At 43.7% G+C, this 12,679-nt stretch overlaps 1 protein-coding gene across 1 annotated transcript in view; it reads left to right on the top strand.

Annotated features, from left to right (window-relative positions):
• The first annotated feature begins 5,698 nt into the window (after window positions 1–5,698).
• LOC137345887 (uncharacterized) overlaps window positions 5,699–12,679 on the top strand; it is a 97,309-nt gene continuing 90,328 nt past the window's right edge. Inside the window, exons 1-3 of the mRNA XM_068009132.1 lie at window positions 5,699–5,776; window positions 7,372–7,409; window positions 7,976–8,106. Of these exons, the coding sequence (XP_067865233.1) occupies window positions 5,699–5,776; window positions 7,372–7,409; window positions 7,976–8,106 (247 nt within the window). The remainder of the gene's footprint in view (window positions 5,777–7,371; window positions 7,410–7,975; window positions 8,107–12,679) is intronic.

The raw sequence follows: 12,679 nt of genomic DNA, 5'->3' as shown, positions 1-12,679 counted from the left end.
TTTCCAGTTTCCTGGTCCTAACCGCCTCCTCTTCACTATGGCCGTCCAATCTCTCTACACCTCCATCCCCCACCAGGACGGTTTGAGGGCTCTCCGCTTCTTCCTTGAACAGAGGCCCAACCAGTCCCCATCCACCGCCACCCTCCTGTCTGAACTTGTCCTCACATTGAACAACTTCTCCTTCAACTTCACTCACTTCCTTCAAGTAAAAGATGTTGCTATGGGTACCCGCATGGGTCCCAATTATGCCTGTCTTTTTGTGGGATATGTCGAGCATTCTTTGCTCCAGTCCTACTCAGGCCCCCCTCCCCCACTCTTTTTCCGGTACATTGATGACTGTATCGGTGTCGTTTCCTGTTCCCGCCCCAAACTGGAAACCTTTATCAACTTTGCTTCCAATTTCCACCCTTCTCTCACCTTTACATGGTCCATCTCCGACACTTCCCTTCCCTTCCTCAACTTCTCTGTCTCCATCTCTGTGGATAGGCTGTTTACTAATATCCATTATAAGCCCACTGACTCCCACAGCTACCTCGATTATACTTCTTCACACCCTGCCTCCTGTAAGTTTTTTGAGAAAGTGACAAAGATGATTGATGAAGGAAGGGCAGTGGATGTTATCTATATGGACTTTAACAAAGCCTTTGACAAGGTCCCGCATGGCAGACTGGTGCAAAAGCGGAAGTCACACGGGATCAGAGGTGAGCTGGCAAGATGGATACAGAACTGGCTCGGTCATCGAAGACAGAGGGTAGCAGTGGAAGGGTGCTTTTCTGAATGGAGGGCTGTGACTAGTGGTGTTCCGCAGGGATCAGTGCTGGGACCTTTGCTGTTTGTAGTATATATAAATGATTTGGAGGAAAATGTAGCTGGTCTGATTAGTAAGTTTGTGAACGACACAAAGGTTGGTGGAGGTGCGGATAGTGATGAGGATTGTCAGAGGATACAGCAGGATATAGATCGGTTGGAGACTTGGGCGGAGAAATGGCAGATGGAGTTTAATCCGGACAAATGTGAGGTAATGCATTTTGGAAGATCTAATGCAGGTGGGAAGTATACAGTAGATGGCAGAACCCTTAGGAGTATTGACAGGCAGAGAGATCTGGTCGTACAGGTCCACAGGTCACTGAAAGTGGCAACGCAGGTGGATAGGGTAGTCAAGAAGGCATACGGCATGCTTGCCTTCATCGGTTGGGGCATAGAGTATAAAAATTGGCAAGTCATGTTGCAGCTGTACAGATCCTTAGTTAGGCCACACTTAGAATATTGCGTGCAATTCTGGTCGCCACACTACCAGAAGGACGTGGAGGCTTCGGAGAGGGTACAGAGGAGGTTTACCAGGATGCTGCCTGGTCTGGAGGGTATTAGCTATGAGGAGAGGTTGGAAAGACTCAGATTGTTTTCACTGGAATGACGGAGGTTGAGGGGCGACATGATAGAGGTTTACAAAGTTATGAGCGGCATGGACAGAAGGATAATCAGAAGCTTTTTCCCAGGGTGGAAGAGTCAGTTCCTAGGGGACATAGGTTTAAGGTGCAAGGGGCAAAGTTGAGAGGGGATGTGCAAGGCAGGTTTTTTACACAGAGGGTGGTGAGTGCCTGGAACTTGCTGCCAGGGGAGGTGGTGGAAGCAGATACGATAGCAACGTTTAAAGGACATCTTGACAAATATATGAATAGGATGGTAATAGACGTATACGGTCCCCGGAAGTGCAGAAGGTGTTAGTTTAGGCAGGCATCAAGATCGGCGCAGACTTAGAGGGCCGAATGGCCTGTTCCTGTGCTGTACTGTTCTTTGTTTTTTGTTCTTTGTCCATTCCATTCTCCCAGTTTCTCCATCTCCGACGCATCTGCTCTGATGATGCTACCTTCCATTACAGCACTTTTGATATGTCTTCCTTTTTCCTCAACCGAGGATTCCCCCCCCCCACTGTGGTTGACAGGGCCCTCGACCATGTCCGGCCCATTTCCCGCACATCTACCCTCACCCCTTCCCCTCCCTCCCAGAACCACGACAGGGTTCCCCTTGTCCTCACTTTTCACCCTTTCAGCCTCCATATCCAAAGGATCATCCTCCACCATTTCTAACACCTCCAGCGTGTTGCCACTACCAAATGCATCTTCCCCTCCCTTTCCCTGTCAGCATTCCGAAGGGATCATTCCCTCCATGACACCGTGGTCCACTCCTCAACTACTCCCACCACCTCGACCCCTTCCCACGGCACCTTCCTCTGCAATCGCAGGAGGTGTAATACCTGCCCATTCACCTCCTCTCTCCTCACTATCCCAGGCCCCAAACACTCCTTTCAGGTGAAGCAGCGATTTACTTGTACTTCTTTCAATGTAGTATACTGTATTCGCTGCTCACAGTGTGGTCTCCTCTACATTGGGGAGTCCAAACGCAGACTGGGTGACCGCTTTGCGGAACACCTCCGCTCAGTTCGCAAGCAGGACCCTGAGCTTCCGGTTGCTTGCCATTTCAACACTCCCCCCTGCTCTCATGCTCACATCTCTGTCCTGGGATTGCTGCAGTGTTCCAGCGAACATCAATGCAAGCTCGAGGAACAGCATCTCATCTACCGATTAGGCACACTACAGCCTGCCGGTCTGAACATTGAGTTCAATAATTTCAGAGCATGACAGTCCCCCATTTTACTTTCATTTTTAGTTATTTTTCTTTTTTCTTTTTAATTTTTTTTGTGTTTGTTTTATTTTATCTTCGTTTGTTCGGTTTGCTTACCCACTTTTTTTTTCATGTTTGCACTTGCGGCTGTTCAATTTACAGTCCATTAACACCCTATCTGTACTCATGTTTTGTCTTTCAACACACCATTAACATATTGTTTGCCTTTGTTCCATGACCTTCTGGTCAGTTATTCTCTGAGAGCTTGTCCTGTCTACACCTTCTCCTTTGTTATCTCTTGCCCTACCCCTGCTTTACTTGCTTCAAACCTTTCACTTTTCGAATATTTGTCAGTTCTGATGAAGGGTCACTGACCTGAAACATTAACTCTGCTTCTCTCTCCACAGATGCTGCCAGATCTGCTGAGTATTTCCAGCATTTCTTGTTTTTATTTCAGCCAATTTTGGATCCAATTTGCCAAATTTCCCTGGATCCCATGGGCTCTTTCCTTCTTGACCAATCTCCCATGCGGAACCTTACCAAATAAGGCTTACTGAAGTCCATGGAGACTATGTCAGCTGCTTCACCCTCATCTACATATTGAGTCACCTCCTCGAAAAATTCAATCCAACTTGAAGGGAAATTTTGTGAAAGGGAAATCATTTTTAACCAATTTATTGGAGTCCTTTGAGGGAGTTGCATGTGCTGTGGATAAAGAGAAACTGATGGATGTATTGTACTTCGATTTCCAGAAGGCATTTGATAAGGTGCCACATCAAAGGTTATTGCAGAAAATAAAAGTTCATGGTGTAGGGGGTAACATTTTGGCATGGATAGAAGATTGGTTAGCTAACAGGAAAGAGAGAATAGGTGTAAATGGGTAATTTTCTGGTTGGCAAGATGTAACAAGTAATGTGCCACAGGGATCTGTGCTGGGGCCTCAACTTTTTACAACAGATATAAATGACCTAGTTGAAGGAATCAAAGGTATTGTGGTTAAATTTGCTGATGACACCAAGATAGGTAGAAAAGTAACTTGTGAAGAGGACATAAGGAGACTACAAAGGGATATAGATAGGTTAAGTGAGTGGGAAAAGACCTGGCAAATGGATTATAATGTGGGAAAGTGAGAAATTCCCCACTTTGGCAGGAGGAATAAGAAAGAAGCATATTATCTAAATGGTGAAAGATTGCAGAGCTCTGAGATGCAGAGGGATCTGGGTGTCCTAGTGCATGAATTGGAAAAGGTTAGTATGCAGGTACAACATGTAATTAGGAAAGCTAATAGACTGTTACTGTTTATTGCGAGGGAAATCGAATACAAAAGTAGGGAGGTTATGCTTCAGCTATACAGGGCATTGGTGTGACCACATCTGGAGTACTGTGTACAGTATTGGTCTCCTTATTTACAGAAGGATGCAAATGCATTGGAAGCAGTACAGAGAAGGTTTACTAGACAAATACCTGGAATGTGTGGGCTGTCTTATCAGGAAAGGTTGGACAGGCTAGGCTTGTATCTGCTGGAATTTAGAAGAGTAAGAGGCGACTTGTTTGAAACATATAAGATCCTGTGGGGTCTTGACAGGGTAGATGTGGAAAGGATGTTTCCCCTTGTGGGAGAATTTAGAACTAGGGGTCACTTGAAAAATAAGGGGTCGCCCATTTAAGACAGAGATGAGGAGAAATCTTTTCTTTCGAAGAGTTGAGAGTCTTTGGAATTCTCTTCCTCAAAAGGCGGTAGAAGCAGAGTCTTTGAATATATTTAAGGCAGAGGTAGATAGATTCTTGATAAGCAAGGGGGTGGAAGGTTATCAGGGGTCGGTGGAAATGTGAAGTAATTAGTTCAGCCAAGATCTTATTGACTGGCGGAGCAGGCTCGAAGGGCCAAATGGCCTACTCCTGCTCCTAATTCATATGTTCGTATGCTCTTACACAATTGCAGCAAGACCTCTTTAATCCTGTACTGGAAATCTCTTGCATTAAGGCTAACATACCATTTGCTTTCCTAATTACTTGCTGCATCTGCATGTCAGCTTTCAGTGACTGATGAACAAGGACACCCAGATCACTTTGGATATCAACATTTCCCAATCTCTCACTATTTCAGAAATACTCTGTATTTCTGCTTTTCCTACCAAAGTCGATACCTTCACATTTTTGCACAATATAATGCACTGGCTCACTCACTTAGCCTGTCTAAATCCCCTTGAATCCTCCTTGCATCTTCCTCACAACTCACATTCCCACCTTGTTTTGTGACATCAGCAAACTTGGAAATACTACATTTGGTTTCCACATCGAAATCATTGTTATAGATTGTGAATATCTGGCGCCCATGTACTGATCCTTGTGTCACAGCCTACCAACCTGAAAATGACCCCTTTATTCCCACTCTATTTTTTTCTGACTGTTAACCAATTCTCAGTCCATGCCAGTATATTACACCCAATCCCATGTGCTTTTTCTTTTGCACTAAACTCTTGTGTGGGACCTTATCAAAAATAAAATTCTGAAAAGTCAAATGCACCAGATCCACTGGTTCTCCTACATCTACTATTACATAATACATATATAATATATATAAAATATATAATGCATAATTACATAACATATAGTTACATGCTCAAAAATCCAAAAAGCATGTCAAACATTCCCTTTCTTAAATCCTGGTTGACTCTGTCCAATCATTTTTAAGTGTCTGGTTATCACATCTTTATAATAGATTCTAGCATTTTTCCAGACTGCTGCTATAGCAGTATGTGAATGAACTTAACACTTTCATTGGAAGCAGCCAAGTCCGGATGATGGTCTTGAATGTAGTCAATCACAGGACTCAGTAATTAGACGCCACTAGATGGCCAATGCACTTCCTAATCGTTAACTCTGCTTCTCTCACCACAGATGCTGCCAGACCTACTGAGTATTTCCAGCATTTCTTGTTTTTATTTCAGATTTCCAGCATCTGCAGTATTTTGCTTTCACTTCCGAATCGTATTTGATTATTAAAATCTCATTGATTAATGTGTCCTGATTGAGGAGCTAATTACCCCATCAGATGCAAATACTAGCAATGAGCATGGAAACTAGAGCTGGATTTGTGGTGAAGCATAATGTGTTAGGACACTTTGATGAAAGCTATGAAATATGTCACGAGGTAACTGTGGTGAAGCCTCATGTATATGTGCGGATTCTGGTTTGCTTTGCAAAAAAGATCATCCGGGCGAACTGCTTAGTTTAAATTGAAACTGAGACATTGCAAGATTAAGCTATCATTACAGTCCAGCACACTTGGTGATATTGTGCCTTAACAAATAAATGTGGACATAAAAAATAATATAAAGGCTTGAATTTAAATTGTCCCTCCTGTGAGCTCAGGACCAGTTAAAGAGTTTTAAAGCCAACTAAGCTCATTAAAGTTTATTCACTGTTGTAATGTGCACAACAATGAACTACTAACAGCAATGTGGCAATGATCAGATAATCTGTTTGTCAGTGTGGTTGGTTGAGCTGTAAATATTGGCCAGGGCAGGGGGAATAAATTCTTTGCTCTTCTTCCAAGGTAATATCATAGAATCTTCCATGTGCAGTGGAGAGGGAAAACAGGACCCTCGCTTTAACGTCTTATCTGCAAGACAACACGTCCAACAGTGCAGCACCTCCTCAATATTGCATTGGGGGAGTTGGTTTAGATTCTGTGCTCAGGTCACTGAAGTGGGGCTTGAACCCACAACCTTCTCACTCAGAGGCTGCACTTATGCACTCTGAAACACTCTGATTCATCAGCTATAAAATATTACGTATTGACTGCACGTCATGTAAATAAAAGAAATCAAAAGTAGAAAACTCATCTGCTGTTTCAATCTCCCTCCATTGATAAGGCACATGGAAGACTGCATTGCTGAATTGCTCTGGATCAAAGCCGAGATCTATGCTCTCATTGAGGGTTAACTAGGTTAGCTGTTCAGAGAATCATAGAATTACTATTCTATACACAGAGCCATAGGAGGCCAGTCATGTCCGTGCTTTCTGCAAGAGTAAATCAAAGGGCCCCACTCCCCTGTCTTTTACCCATAGCACTGCAGTTTTTTCCATCTAGATAATTATCCAATTCCATTTTGAAAAACTATAATTGAAACCACCTCTACCACACACTTAGGCAATGAAACCATATGCAAATCAATTGTTGCATGAACCTTATTTACTTCATTTGTCAATCATCTTTATCAGTGTCCTCTGGATCCTCACTCTTCTGCCAATGGGAACACGTGTCTCTGTCCAGACTCCTAAGATTTCGAACATCTCTATCAAATCTCTTCTCTGAGGATAACAGCCCCAGCACGCAACTGAAGTCCCTCATCTCTGGAAATTCTCGTAAACCTTTTCTACACCCTTTTTAGTGCATGTACAGACATCCTAAAGCGTGGTGCCCAAAACTGAACACAATAAACCAACTGAGGCCGAACCAATATTTTTCTAGAGGTTCACCATAATTGCCTTGCTAATTTACTCTCTGCCTCTACTTATAAAATTCAGGATCCCATGTGCCTCATTAACCACTTTCTCAACCTGCCTTGCCTCCTTTAACGACTTGTACACTTTTACACCCAGCTCCCTCTGCTCCTGCTCTCCCCCGCATAGAATTATATCCTTTATTTTATATTGTTTTTTCCTCATCCTTCCTACCAAAATATGTAACTTCATTGTTCTCTGCATTGAATTTCATTTGCCACATGTTTACCCATCCACCAGATGGGAGATTTCCTCCAGAAGTTCATCATCATCTTTTTGTATAGAGATATACAGCACTGAAACAGGCCCTTCGGCCCACTGAGTCTGTGCCAACTGACAATCACCCATTTATACTAATCCTATATGAATAACATATACCCACCATTCTCCTACCACCTACCTACACTAGGGGCAATTTACAATGGCCAATTTACCTATCAACCTGCAAGTCTTTGGCTGTGGGAGGAAACCAGAGCACTCAGTGGAAACCCGCACAGTCACAGGGAGAACTTGCAAACTCAGGACAGGCAGTACCCAGAACTGAAGCCGGGTCGCAGGAGTTGTGAGGCTGTGGTGCTAACCACTGCGCCACTGTGTCACCCCTCACCTCCTCCTCACCTTTCACAATACTTCCAAATTTTGTGTAATCTGCAAACTTTGAAAGTGTGTCCTGCACTCCCAACTCAAGGCCTCTAATTGTGATGAAGAAAAGCAGTGGTCCTTAATAACGACACTGGGGGAGAGCCTCACTTTATATGTGCCTCCAGTGCAAAACACAACCAGTCATCACGACTCTGCTTCCTGTCACCTAGCTAACATGTTGCTGCTGTCCCTTCTATTCCAGGTGGTTCAACTTTACTGGCAAGCCTGTTATGTGGCACTTTATGAAGCAACTTTTGGAAATCAATGTCGACCACAGCAACTGCATTACCCTCAAACATTACTTTCTGCTACATCATCGAATAACCCAATCAAGTAAGTTAAACACAATTTGCCTTTAAAACAAATCCGTACGAGTTTTCCTTAATTAATCCACATTTTTCAATAATCCTTTCATGGAATGTGTGTGTCTCTGGTTAGGCCAGCATTTATTGCCCATCTGTAATAGCCTTCAGAAGGTGATGGTGAGATGCCTTCTCATACTCTTTGCTTCTCTTATTTCTTTTCTCATTTCCCCTCTGAACTTCCTATTGACAACGTGGTTCTCAGTGAATATTATCAATCTGACATCTGTCATACAAATCCTTTTTTTGCTTCATATTACTCTCTATCTCAGACATCATCCAGGGAGCTCTAGTTTTGTTTGGCCTACAATCCCACCTCAAGGAAATAAACCTCGACTGTACACCAACCATCTCCTCTTTAAAGACAGCCCTTTGTTTCTTTACAGATTTGCCTGAAAATCTTTGATGTTAATTTACCTGGGTCAGATCCGTTCTTCGAAATGAAATATGCCCTCTCTTAATAAATTATTTTAATCCTGGGTTTTGCCTTGTTCTTTTCCATTGCTAACCTAAACCTTATGATACTATGATCACTGTTCCCTAAATATTCCCCTACTGACACTTCATCCACTTGACCCATTTCATTTCCCAGTTCCAGATTCAGCAATGTCAGAAACATGCTGATCTACAAGATTCCCCTGAACATATTGCAAAATCTCACTCCTCTCTGCCCTGTACAATATTTCTATCCCAGTCTAAATTAAGGTAATTAAAATCCCCCATTATAGCTACCTATAATTGTTTTGCATCTCTATAATTTTCTTGCAAGTATGATCCTTTATAGCTTTCCCACTAGTTGCTGGTCTATATAATATGCTCAGCAGTGTAATGGTTCTTACATTGTTGTTTATCCCGAAACAAATAGCTTCTGTCCATGACCCTGCTAGGACGTCCTTGTTTTTCAGCGCTGTAATTTTTTTCCTTTACCGATTCTTCCACCCCTCCTCCTTTCTTTCCTTCCCTATCTTTCCTGAGCACCTTGTATGCAGGAATATTTAGTATCGCGCACTGCCCTTTGTTGAGCCAGGGCCCCATTATCGCCCTGACCTCATATTCTCACTTGGCTATCTGCGCCGGCAGCTCACAAGCATTAGTTACTGCACTCTGCACATTCATATACAGGCAAGGTAATCCGAATTGAAAGATTATTGCATTCCCTTTTGCTCTGACCACACAAAACGCTATATTATTTCCCTTTCTAGTGCCACTCTCTCTCCCAATTCATTGTGCACTTTGTTTTTCCTCTGACATTCCATCTTGGTTTTCATCACCTTACCGACTTAGACACAACCCTCCCTAATAGCACCAGCAAACTGCACTGACAGGGCAGTGATCCTGGCCCTGTTAAGGTGCAACCTGTCTGCCCTCTCGTTCCGAACCGGTGACAATATTCCAAAAATCTAAAGCCCTCCTTCCTGCACCATCTCTCCTGCCATGCATTCATTTGCTCTGTCCTCCTATTTCTATAATCACTTCTATACTTCTATTCCCGGAATGTGGGACTGGGAGCAATCTGGAGAGTACTGCCTCTAAGGTACTGCTTGCCAGTTTCTTTCCTAGCTTCCTAAAACCTGCCTGCAGGACTTCATCTCTCCTTCCACCTTGGTTTTTGGTACTGATATGGAACACGATCTCCTGCTATTCAGCCTCCTCCCTCAGATCACTATGTACCACTCATGACATCCTTCACCCTGACAACACAGAATCCTGGACTCATGTCTGTTGCTGCAGAAACACCTGTCTGGTCTTCTAACTTTAGAATTCCCCTATCACTATTGCTTTCACAATTTTCCCCGTGTCCCTCTGTACTTTGGTGCCTGGGACTCGGCTCTGGCTGCACCTCCCAGAGGAACGATTACTCCCACCAGTATTAAAACTGAATAACAGTTGGAGAGTGATATGCACATAGTGGACTCCAGCACTACCTCACTTGCCTTCCTTGACTGTCTGGAGATCACCCATTTCATCCCTGCTTTCACACCCTTAAACTATCAGTGACCACATCTGCTATTCATGAGACACTCAGCCTGGTGGGTGAACCACACTGATGACAGTTGCTGAACATGCTCCGAAACCCAGAGTTCAAGGCCCTCCAGTTACTAACATTTTATAGATATGTGTCTGTCTAAGACACGAGAAGCTTCCTACAGTTCCATGGAACAGGATGTGTGAACAGGACTGAGGTGCCCTGCCATGCCTTTATTTATTCGAATATTAATTGACTTAATGGAAAGTAATCTAAGACTTAACTATATAAACACTCACCAGCCACTCAGCAATTAGAAAGAAAGGAAAGACTTGCATTTATGTCGTAACTTTCATGACCCCCAGACTTCTCACAGAATTTCTTACAACCAATGAAGTACTTTTTGAAGTGTAGTTACTGTTATAAGGCAGGAAAAGCTGCATCCAGTATTCACAAAGCAAACTCCGACAAACAACGGTGATAATGACCAGATAATGTGTTTTGGTGATTTGATTGAAGGATACATTTTAGCCAGGACACTGGGGATAATTTCTCAGTTCTTCCTCGAAATAGAGCTATGAAATCTATTACATGGATCTGAGCAATAAGATGGGACCTCGGTCTCGTCTGAAAGATGGCGCCGTGACAATGCAGCATTCCCTTAGTTACTGCACTGGAGTTTCAGCCTTGATTTTTGTCCTCAGGCCCTGAGGTGATGCTTCCCTTCTTGTGACATCACTTAATTTAAATGGAGCTTAGTTTAAATAAAACATTAAACTTTCTTAGACTGAATCCCGCTTACAGCTCCAAAATTTAAAACTTGCCAAACTTAAAAACGTTTCACGCAATTAGCTAAATTTCTTACTTTAACACTTAGAGCCCTCAGTTCCAGAAATCGAGACAATGATAATACTCACCAAGTAATCACCTGTTATTCCGGGAGGTCACTTTTTCCATTGATTATACACTGCCACCATTCAGCTCTGCACACTGTAGATAGCATCTAACCAATCCTGTAGAGGCGGGTTTCAAGGCAGGGCCTGGAACAAATTCATTTAAATTTGTCACGGGTCTGCAGTCCAACGTATTTCCCCTCCACTCATTCTTGCTGGAGGCTGGTCTTCATCGACAACACCTTACCCACCCTGCAGGAGGGGGTTAGCCAATTTGTACAATTAACTGGGCTGAGTGGGGATGCTGTTGGTATCTTCCCAGCTGTGGACAGGTCCCTCACTGAGGGCCAAGCCCAGCAGATGCCTGGAGTTACCTGCTGGGGTCCTGCAAGGCCTTCTGTTCTATCTCTCAACAGGAGTCCAAGTCATCAGCAGCTGTGGCAGCTGGCCATCCTGTGCAGGGGTTTCTCCTCCACAGGGGTGGAATGGTAGCTGTGGCTAGAGTTTATTTTATTATAGCAAATATCTCTTCAGAGGGCACCTCACGATGGAGGTGCACTCATGGTCTCCCTGCTTCAGTGGCATCCCCCACCTCTACCCACCCGTCTTCCTTAAATGGACAGCAGTCCCAGAGGCAGCCTTTTAATTGACAGTCTCCCAGACAGGCACTCTGGCAGCCAGTCAGTGGTCAGGACCAGGAAAAGGTCCTGTCCCTCGATAAGTTTGACAGAATACAAGATTTTTAAAAATTCTTTCAGAGGATATGAATGTCACTTGCAAGGCCATCATTTGTTGCCAATCCTTTATTGTCCTTGAGAAGGTGGTGATGAGCAACCTTCTTGAACCACTGAAGTCCATCCAGTGTAAGTACTCAATACAGTGCTGTTAGGAAGAATTCCCAGGATTTTGACCCAGCGACAGTGAAGGAACGGTGGTATAGTTCCAAGTCAGGATTGTGTGTGGCTTGGAGGGGAACTTGCAGGCGGTGGTGTTCCCATGCATCTGCTGCCCTTGTCCTTCTAGGTGGTAAAGGTCGCAGGTTTGGAAGGTGTTGTCAAATGAGACTTGGCGAGTTGGTGCCGTGCATCTTGTATATGTATAAGACCCCTCCCTGTGTGTCTGGGGGCCTTGTCTCCTACTCTATTAATTGCTGATACTGTCACTCCTGCTCTTGCCACCACTCAGCTTCACACTCTGTAATCGGTAGTGCTTAAACTAATTTGACAGGTGGAGGAGGCAGTGCTGGGAAGCAGAGAATTAGCAGAAAACAGCAGAAATGGGCTCAGAGGGCAGGGAGATGGGAACAGTGATAAAATTAAAAGTATCCCAAAAATTACAGAGACCAGATTGATGAAAGTTGCAGAAGTGATGAAGGAGTTATTACATTTTGTGGATTTCCGTGTCCCTAGTACAACTAATAAGGTTCAGTGAGGTGTCCCAGAGTCTAATAGTCAGATACCACACTAAGTCTGCTGGCGAATTTGATGAACAGTCTATAATTGATTGGCGTTCAAAGTACTTCAGCTGCAGCAGGCATCACACAGTTCTTTCAACAAGGAGTATAGCAACAGATGTATTTGGATTTTTACATTGGCAGTCTATTAGTAGAAACTTGACTCAGAATTCCAGATCTCCCCGAAACACAAAAAGCAACAAGAACTGCCAATACCACCGTGCTGTACTCG

The sequence above is a fragment of the Heterodontus francisci genome, chromosome 29 (genome assembly GCF_036365525.1).
Source record: "Heterodontus francisci isolate sHetFra1 chromosome 29, sHetFra1.hap1, whole genome shotgun sequence".
Taxonomy (NCBI): Eukaryota; Metazoa; Chordata; class Chondrichthyes; order Heterodontiformes; family Heterodontidae; genus Heterodontus; species Heterodontus francisci.
This window is presented reverse-complemented; position numbering and strand designations above follow the sequence as displayed.